General features: G+C 35.7%; 2 protein-coding genes across 7 annotated transcripts in view; one reads left to right on the plus strand and one right to left on the minus strand.

Moving 5' to 3' along the window:
- LOC107574945 (BTB/POZ domain-containing protein 10-like) overlaps nt 1-2,948 on the minus strand; it is a 19,335-nt gene extending 16,387 nt beyond the window's left edge. For 2 of the 5 annotated variants that reach the window (XM_016261388.1, XM_016261376.1), the window contains exon 1: nt 2,772-2,948. The gene's annotated coding sequence lies outside the window, so the exon portion shown is untranslated. The remainder of the gene's footprint in view (nt 1-2,771) is intronic. The other 3 variants (XM_016261383.1, XM_016261398.1, XM_016261393.1) reach the window with 3 other exon arrangements.
- A 4,310-nt stretch (nt 2,949-7,258) lies between these two features.
- On the plus strand, nt 7,259-9,779 carry LOC107574987 (uncharacterized). Of its 2 annotated transcripts, XM_016261408.1 has the most exons (5): nt 7,259-7,385; nt 7,653-7,689; nt 7,774-7,817; nt 7,929-7,935; nt 8,531-9,779. In XM_016261408.1, exon 5 carries the CDS (start codon nt 8,536-8,538, stop codon nt 9,538-9,540), a length of 1,005 nt encoding a protein of 334 aa, XP_016116894.1. In that variant the 5' UTR covers nt 7,259-7,385; nt 7,653-7,689; nt 7,774-7,817; nt 7,929-7,935; nt 8,531-8,535; the 3' UTR covers nt 9,541-9,779. The 2 variants fall into 2 exon arrangements, with proteins under 2 accessions (XP_016116894.1, XP_016116900.1); XM_016261414.1 differs by lacking the exon at nt 7,929-7,935 and having other exon boundaries at nt 7,774-7,826.
- Nucleotides 9,780-10,180: the final 401 nt, after the last annotated feature.

Consider the following 10,180-nt stretch of genomic DNA (forward strand, 5'->3'; position numbering starts at 1 on the left):
ATTTACACTGCAAATAACAATAATTACAACTGCAATAACTGATGTTATGAGATTATTGTTTTAAACATACTTCTCAACTCAACTACCAATAAGTGACGGTAAGTCACTGAATGAGTGAGTCACCGAGTCATTCATTCAACTGATTGAGTGTGTTATCATGCTGGTATCTTAAGGACTTTCGTGGACAGCTGACTCCTAAAGCTTTTGATATTCTTCATATTCTGTGTGGTGGTCAGATATTAGAATAATAAGACATTTGGGCTGTTACCAAGCAAATGAAATCAGTATCAACAAAATTCATCTTTGGAATCCAGACATAAGCTGCATCTGAAGTGGCATTTAGATGTGTTTACACACTGTTTAATGCAGAACATGAATGCATTTAACCCGCAGTTACAAATACACAAATAATGTTTTGATATATTAAACATAAAACGTTGAATATTGATATTTGAAATGATTTAAAAAATGAAAAGATACATTAAATGTGAAATTAAAACCGCAAGTAGGTGGCAGCAAGTCACTGTCAATAAGTGAGTCACTGTGACTGAACCGAGTCATTTAAACGGTTGATTCATTCGGGAAACAAATAATGTTTTGATATATTAAACATAAAACGTTGAATATTGATATTTGAAATGATTAAAAAAATGAAAAGATACATTAAATGTGAAATTAAAACCGCAAGTAGGTGGCAGCAAGTCACTGTCAATAAGTGAGTCACTGTGACTGAACCGAGTCATTTAAACGGTTGATTCATTCGGGACCGAACCCCTCATGTTACTCAAAGACGCAAAACAGCCCTGCTGGAACAGCGCTGTGGCTTTGTTTGGAATTATTTTTGTTGTCGAAAAACAGGCAATATGGTGTCTAAAACGTAAGTCTCTAAATAAAACTTCTAGTTTATTGAACTGTTGTAAAGAAAATCAATATCACATTTGTATGGTAATTTTTGGAGAAAAAAGGGCACTCTTCATGCGAAATTGATTAACTATATGAAGTGGTATAAATATACAAATTTTCTGCCCCATGTCTTGAATTTGTGATCACTCAGAATGTATTTTAATAGACTGAATCATGCCATAAAAGAGCGCACGCGCACGCGACTTCACGTAATGCGTGCACTCTGTAGGTGTTTTGAATGTTTTTTTTTTTTGCGTCGTGAAATATTGAGCAAAATAAGCTCACTTGTCATGGTGTTACTTAACTATATCATGTTATGAATAAACATTTAGAATTTTTATCTCAGTGTGTTTCTTCTGAGTTTATGTGTGCTGTTACGCTCGTTTGTTCTGAAGTCTCTCACAAAGAAACAAACAGAGTGAGCCTCAACAGCGCGAGCTTGATACCAGAAATATACTATCCATTATCAATCGCTGTTTACACTGAATGTAGAATGGCATTCTTCATAATTCATCATTCTTCAATACTTCGCTGGTTATTTTCGTCACTTGTGTTTTAATCAGGCTATTTGTCTGGTCAGGCAGCTCGACCTGTATTCTGCTACTGCAATTCTCTCTGAGGACGCAGTAACTTACCACTTCGGTCTGTCCAATGATTGGTAAGTCATTAGGTCCGTCAGACTGAAGATATTTTAGCGGTAATGTGACCAAAAATATTTAAGACCCATCGAGTCCGAATGTAAGACTTTTTAAGGCCTTATATTAGGAAAGTATAAATATACAAATTTTCTGCCCCATGTCTTGAATTTGTGATCACTCAGAATGTATTTTAATAGACTGAATCATGCCATAAAAGAGCGCACGCGCACGCGACTTCACGTAATGCGTGCACTCTGTAGGTGTTTTGAATGTTTTTTTTTTTTGCGTCGTGAGAATATTGAGCAAAATAGCTCACTTGTCATGGTGTTACTTAACTATATCATGTTATGAATAAACATTTAGAATTTTTATCTCAGTGTGTTTCTTCTGAGTTTATGTGTGCTGTTACGCTCGTTTGTTCTGAAGTCTCTCACAAAGAAACAAACAGAGTGAGCCTCAACAGCGCGAGCTTGATACCAGAAATATACTATCCATTATCAATCGCTGTTTACACTGAATGTAGAATGGCATTCTTCATAATTCATCATTCTTCAATACTTCGCTGGTTATTTTCGTCACTTGTGTTTTAATCAGGCTATTTGTCTGGTCAGGCAGCTCGACCTGTATTCTGCTACTGCAATTCTCTCTGAGGACGCAGTAACTTACCGCTTCGGTCTGTCCAATGATTGGTAAGTCATTAGGTCCGTCAGACTGAAGATATTTTAGCGGTAATGTGACCAAAAATATTTAAGACCCATCGAGTCCGAATGTAAGACTTTTTAAGGCCTTATATTAGGAAAACATTATTTAAGACATTTAAGGACCCGCGGACACTGTGTACTGGATTTTTTTTTCTAATGGACAATTAAAATTGGACCGTTTTATTTTTTTTCTTTACTATTCAATATCTAAATAATATTTATTATTATTAATATTATTATTCTTTATGGAAAAATAAGTAATATCATCCTTGTGGTTCCGATTACTAAAATAAATAAATAAAAATAAATAAAAGAATATGGGAGATCATGTTTAAGTAGAAGTACAACTCCACAAGTATTCGTTTAATTATTTGTTGAACTAGTAGCAAATAAAGTTTTCAAAAAGCCCACAAATCTGACCAAGTAATCCAATCTAGGTTTACCTACTAAGCTATCTAACGTTAACGTTAGTTAGCTTATAAGTTAGCGTTAAAAAGTGAGAGCTAAACAAACACAGACGATCTCTCACCTGTCTCTGCTAAACGCTGATCTTTCTGACAGAAATTGATAGCTAGCATGATTTTTGCTTTAGATTGTTCCTCACCATTCACGATGAGACACACCGTTGACAGATATGGGGATGCTACATGGCTAACCAAGGAGATAAAGTAACTAAGCCGAATCTCGCGAGAGCACACGGGACGTCGCCATAGAAACCACCTTACGTACAATCAAATGCTGTGGGTGAACAAGCTGCTTTTGAGACATGGTGCCATAAAAGGCACATACAAAAATAGAATACAGAAGGTGTATTTAAATAATAATAATTAAAGTTATTATAACAGAAAAACAACAAAACCGAAAAAAGTAGAAATACATTTAAAACCTAAATGTAAGGTGCGCGATGTGAGACATTTAACACAACAGTGAATTTTTTTAATGTTTATTTTATATTGTCATCATAAATAGAAGACATTGAAAAAATACTTTCTCAATTTTTTTCTTAAGAAACATTTGGTCCGACTGCCTTTCCTTTTTTCTGGGTTCAGTTAATAGATCTAGCCTATGTTACGATCAAATAACGAATAAATACATAGAAGAGCTTTGAGCTGCTACGGCTTAGCCGCTAAAAATGATGGAAACTACATAAAAATTGAAATAAATTATCTATAGAAAATAAATAAATATTGTTAATGCAATTATTAAGGCTGAACAGAATGGCTTGACTTCAGTCCCTGAGTAGTAAATCACATAAAACTAATTCTGTTTTTACGATGGGTTCATAAGTTTTTCCAAAACTGCAATGATATCTTCAGCTTCCATTGGATTTAGATCCGTCAGTTTGGGAATAATATCTGGAAGAAGTCCTGTTTTGTCTTCGTTGTTCTTCTCTGAGGCAGTGTGGATTTCCCGCAGTTTCATCTGAAGCCAGTCTTGTCTCAGTTCCACATGTTTATGTACCCCGAGGTTGTGCATTAGCTGGACTTCATTGATAGCCCTTTTGCTTTTGATGAAAAAAATAATAAATAACAATAAATAAATAAATAGGCTACATTATCATACATTCAAACGAAATTTTTTTTTTTTTTTACTGAATTGGAAAAAATATGAATGTACTGTACAGTGTACTCACCCCAGTGGCTTGCTATCTGCATGTGTTGAATAGAATAATAAGCAGATGGAGAAAAGTACAACTGTTTTCTCCAAAAAACCAAGATGAATGGAAACCATTTTATGAACCTGTGAATTAAACGTAAATGAGTTTATTGTAATCATAATTTTATAGCTGTAATATTTAATTGTAGTGACAAGTTATTTTAAAATAAAACAACAACAAGAACACCATTTACTAAATACTCAACTCACCATGCTGCTATACAGATTGCAGGAGTTCGTGCATCAGCCTTTCAGTTCACATCAGAGTCGGTTCACAGTTCTCAGGGTGAGTTCCTTTTATAGCACTGTGTCCATTGATGAGCCGCCTTCATTATTAGTGATGATGTCACCCTGTGCCTTGATGAAGAATGCGCGTGAGTGACAACACCTCTTCAACGCCACCAATAATTCAGCCCTCGTCACCTTCACTTGAAAACCCGCCCCCAAATGTGAACTTCTGTGCGTTACTCAGTGGTAGCCTACAATTTCCTGAGCCTTAACAAATTATAAAACAAGAAACAAATAAAAATATAAAATACTCCAAAAAGTTTTTCATTCCAAAGGAGAAAAATGTTCATAGAGAATGAATAAATATATAAATAAATGTCATTTTATTTTGGTAGTACTACCGACGCCTTAATACTCAGTTATTTAAACCAGATAGCAAAATATTTCTAAAATATTATATTATATATTATGAGCAGCAAATATTATTATTACCAAAATTCCCACTGAAATCTAAATTGTTTGCTGCCTGTGCCTGATTTTATTATGATCTACATGTTTGGCCAACACTTTAACATTAGGACATTAGAAAAGGCTGCATAAATTGTAAATATTGATAGCATGAGATATATTTTGTATAAACAACCCTGCTTATAAGCATACTTTTCCATGGATCTGTGTGCAACATCTCTGAAATAATACTGCATCCATCTAGACCAATAACAACTTTTCCAGATTTCCTCTGAAACTGTACAAAAAAGCACATTCATAAATTGCAACTAGCAGCTGCTACATGTTTTCTATCAGGTGGTAATCCAGCCAAAGAACCTGCTGCACTCACAGGTGTCCAGAGGGGCACCCAGGGAGGTGGAAGGCTCTGTCCTACTTTTATGGTCACTGGATGACAGATTAGGTAACTATGAGCGAAGTTTTCTAAATGTAGCCCAGGAATGGCTATGTCATGACACACAGAGTGTGTTTGAGTACTTAAACAGGTCTGACCCATAGATCTTACCTCGTGGTTAAGGTTTCTCTCCAAGCTAAGGGCTTCTGACTGGGGAAAAAATGGGGTGTATGACGACAGGGAGCAGGCAGTCTGAGGACATGTGAGACAATAAGCATTCCTTCAGTCTGTAAATTATAGAGGATTGTCACCCAATATCTGCGTTTTAATGCAATACCCAGCAAAGTTCATGTAAGCTGTATCCAATACTGCTTATTCTAGAGATGTTCACTGCATCTTGTGCATTGCACCTGTCCATGAGCTACTGTTTCATCTTCTGGCATTCTGTAAAACAAACTTCGCAGGTGGCAAGCAATTAAAGTTGTTTACATACCAGATTTGCAAGATTTGTGGCTGACAAGGCCCGCATGTTGAAGATGTTTGACCCTATCCTGGTTTTCTGCAGTACTGTGTATGGGCTGAAGTGGGCATGGCCTGTTTAGATGACACCCACCAAATAAATAGACCTTTGACCCTTGAATGAGATCCCCAGCACAGTCCTAACAATCCTCAGCAGTATTTAGACCCTTTAGAGGCAGGAGGGGGGACCTTTCAACCCCAGAACTGTAGTTCTCATTACCTCATGCTTTATCAATGCAGGTCATGTCATCAACAGTGTGTGTTACCACTACACATGATTATTCAGGAGAATTCAGGGGGAGAATATCAAGTCACCTAAGGACACCCAATGCAATCATCCCACAGGTGTAAAAGCCATATGCAGGCCCTTGTGACACAGTGAATTGAATCTATATTAAGTGTCACCATGTGGCTATTTTTTAGTTTTTCTCAATGTTTTTTGACTGGTAAAATGTTTATTACATGGGTTGACTTGAATACAACATTTGATGACTAAAATGAATGGCAATATATATTAATAGCTGGCATCTGACGACAGGTGAAACAGCCTAGTCACAAAAAGGGGGTATTAGCATTAAATCTTGGTTCTAAAAATGTTTTAAGATCTTATTACAATATTTTATAAATGTAATTTGTGAAATGTGATTTTTATAGCAATCAAAATCAAATGCAACAAGATTTGCTTTTGTTGAAAAAAAAAAGTTAGATGTTTGAAAGACTGAAAGAATAGAATATAATAATATAATAGAGACAGTTCTGGTGTGTATTTTGTATTTACAGCTGTGGTGCATAGTATAAATATAGGAAATATGTACAATGTGCAAAGTATTGGAATATAATAGAAACCGGTTTGGCAAGTATTTTTGTATTTACAGCTATGATACATAGTATAAGCAGAAAATGTGTTGAATGTATTAGAATAGAATAGAATAAAACAGAATAGAGACAGTTCTAGCGTTTATTTTTGTGATACATAGTTTAAATATTTGAAATATGTACAATGTGCAAAGTATTAGAATAGAATAGAAGACAGGTCTGAAATGTATTTTTTGTATTTATAGATGCATAGTATAAACAGAAAAAATGTAGAATGTACTACCAATCAAACAGAAAAAAATAATGCAGTATGCTAATAAGTGCAGTATGCAATATAAGTCACAGAACAAATGATAATCAAATCATATAAAAATCACAGTAAATATTACAACATCGTGGCAAGCAAACAAAAAATGTAAATGTATTCTAATAAGATTTTGGGAAGAACTCAATCCAAATTTATGTCTTTCCTTTGGCGAATAAAACTTGAACTTGGTGACCTTTTTCAACTAGTGACGCTGGTTGATTCAACCTTATAGCTTCACAGAAACTGTTTAAGGAGCGGAAAGACATCAGTAACACATTTAATGCAGGTTCACATACGATATTCCCACTGGACCGTAAAAAGAATGGCAGTAAAAATCATTTTAGCTGCTGTTTGCTGACGTGATTCTAAGAAGAAAAGCTACAAAAAGCGCCCTTTATGTGAGAAAGGGATTTCTCCAGCAGTGAAAACAGTTGCCTGACAAGCTGAGTGACGCACAGAGAACTTTCTTGAATGGACTGAAGATAGAAAGGTTACTTAGCTCTTCGTCGTCACGGTAACAGCGTGATTTATGAAATGGAACATTATCAGTACACACCACTGCGAACAGTTTTTCTTAGCAGTAACTGTCATTTTACGTAGTTCATTTTTTTGAATTTATTTAATATTATTAACATTTTTTTTTTTTTTTAATTGATTAGAATTTGTGCTGTTCATCATGCTCGAAAATGTCGCACAACGCATGCGCAGTCGGCAATACACGGAAGCGGTAATTGGCGCAAAAATATGTGAGTGTATTTCGTCAATTAGCAAAACGGGTAAGTACATGACAGTTTTCCTTTTGGTTTAGGGCCAAAACACAAGAATACATGAAATACTTTTAAATAAAAGGCACTTTGTCAGACATTTGGTCGCTAAGGGCGAGCAGTTAAACAAGTCGCTTTCTGTAACAAATGTTGCTGTGGAGAATGACGTCGCGATGAACTGTTGCATTCAACTTTAGCTGCAACATTTCTCAACAAATGTAACCACAAGTCTGCTCTCCTCATTACTGTTACATTTTTGCACTTACTTGTACGTTTAAGGTCCATCTGTCTGAGAGAAAAGGTGAATCTAAATCAGGTAGGTGTTATAAAAGATTTGAAAAATAGTTGAAAAATTATAATTCCACACATTTGAATTACATGCATTTTATGTCATTAACAGGTGTTGTTGGGGAAAAGAAACAGATCATATAGGACATTTCACTCGTGATGCATGTGAGTATTCACTAACAATTATCCTACAACTTATGGTAGAGCCTTCAGGTTTTCCCCATCAGATTACATAATTGTTTGTTTAATTGCACCAGATATATTAAGCATGCATGTATATAGCGATAGATACACGTTTTGTAAATACATATTTATATTCATGCAGTTTTACATATGCACATATCTGTACATACACTGCCAATGAAAAGTTTGGAATAATTTGGGTTGTTTTAATAATTTTGAAAGAAATCATCAAAGCTGCATTTATTTGATCAAATACAGTAAAAACAGTAACATTGTGAAATATTACTACAATTTATAACAACTGTTTCTATTTAAATATATATTAAAATGTCATTTACTTCGGTGATGCAAAGCTGAATTTTCTGCATCATTACTCCAGTCTTCAGTGTTACATGATCCTTCAGAAATCATTCTAATATGCTGATTTGGTGCTGAAGAAGCATTTATTATTATTATTATTATCAATGTTTTAAAAAAAACTTATTTGGCAAGAATGCATTCAATTAATCAGAAGTGATAGTAAATAAATGCTGTTCTTTGGTGTAACTTTTTATTAATCAAAGAATCATAAAAAAAGCTGTCACCATTCCCAGTAAAATATTAAGTAGCACAGCTGTTTTCAACACTGATAATAATAACAATTGTTAATATAACCCCTTTTCTTTTTTGTTACTCTGATTTTGTAGAAGAAATGGCTTCTCTCCCAACAATGAAGAATATTTCCAACGTTGAAAGTGCCTTCAAAGCATCCAAGAAACACAAAAACAAGAAAATGAAAAAGGAAAAAAAGGACAAGAGCAAAAAGCGTGTGCCTGATTTTTTGTTGCACGATGGCTGCCATGAGGCAGTGCTTACACAAATGCAAGACATCAAGAGAAGAAAAAAGCCAAAGAAGAAAAGCAAACCGAAGGAAGACTTTCAGCAACCTAAATTAAATAAACAGCTCAAACAACCCAAAGGTATGCACCAAATTCGGCCTGTTATCTACATCTCCCCTGATCAGGAGACACCACATTCAACCGAGAAGGAGTGTTATAGAAGCGTGAAACGTAAAAAGAGAGTAATTTTCAACTTGCTACCTGAGCAGAGCAAAGCTGCAAAGACAAATGATGAAGAATTCATAAAGACAAGCCACAGCAAACGTTTTGTTGGTGAAAGCAGCTTGGAATCCAGCACAGCTGAAGAAATGAACAGCCAAGACCTGTTTATTACACAGAAATCATTCTTGGATCCATATGTGGAGATCTCCAGCACCTCAAGCTGCAGTGAGGCCACTACCGTGAAGGCGCCAGAGAATCGCTCATCTAGGTCGACAGCTGAAGCAACCACTCAAACTGAAAACTTCTTTACCTTACCAGCACTCTCCACCTCTCTCAGGTTTCAGCAGCAGAACACATGCAAAAGCCCAGAAGAACCGGTAGACCTGAGCCTGCCGAACAGAACAAGACAAATGCACGGCCCAAAACAATCCGCTGTAGATTCTGCGAAACCACCCAAGCTGAAGATATCAGACACGTCGAGTGAAGACGGCGGCGATACGGTGCCAAAGGCCAAAGGTGATCTGCTCCAGCTGAAGGTCATCCAGACCCGCTTGAACGAGTCTTTCTTTTTTAAGGTGAAGGGCGAAGATTCACCCAAGCCCATATGCCCTTTGATGAAGCTCACGGAAAGTGTTGAGAAAAAGATAAAGAAGTAAAATCAGACAAAGCTAAGATTCACAAATTCACAATGGAAAAAAAGCAGAGTTCTGTGCACATACATGAAAAGTCAAAGCTTTGTTATTTGCGTAATTTTATTCTGTATTTTACATTGTTCGCTTCAATGTTTATTCAATGTTCTTAAATATGAATCTTCACTGTGTTTACAAGCAAGCATTGTTCACAACAATTTGTCCAATTAAAATAGTCTGTGGAAAAAATTAAACTACAGTCTTAATTGTGTCTAAACAACTTGATTCCCATCCACTTCCAAAGGTGAAAGAAAACATACACAGGAATTGTTACTGGCAACAGCAGGCTGTAAAAACACACACTGCTTGCACTCGTGCAGCCGTGAGGGAAATTTTCATCCACAGCTGCAGAGTAAAACAGTCCAGACAAGGATATGAGTGGGACAAGAACAGTCACTGTAGACAAGGAGAAAAACATAGTGGCAGAAAACGAATAATGACGAATTTGATTTATAAACTCAAGATTCAGTGGGTTTTTCAGCTTTGCTATTATGAATCATTCTTGCATCTTGTGGGATCATGTTAGGAATACCATCAACGATGAGATACGCAATACCAAGCTCTTCTTTTATTAATTCGTTGCTCCTTTCATCATACCTTGAAAAAA

The sequence above is a fragment of the Sinocyclocheilus grahami genome, unplaced genomic scaffold, assembly GCF_001515645.1.
Source record: "Sinocyclocheilus grahami isolate Dianchi unplaced genomic scaffold, SAMN03320097.WGS_v1.1 scaffold31.1, whole genome shotgun sequence".
Classification (NCBI taxonomy): Eukaryota; Metazoa; Chordata; class Actinopteri; order Cypriniformes; family Cyprinidae; genus Sinocyclocheilus; species Sinocyclocheilus grahami.

What these genes read in the sequence shown, in the direction of transcription:
- LOC107574987 (XM_016261414.1), top strand. Translation starts at nt 8,536, where the DNA reads ATGGCTTCTCTCCCAACAATGAAGAATATTTCCAACGTTGAAAGTGCC.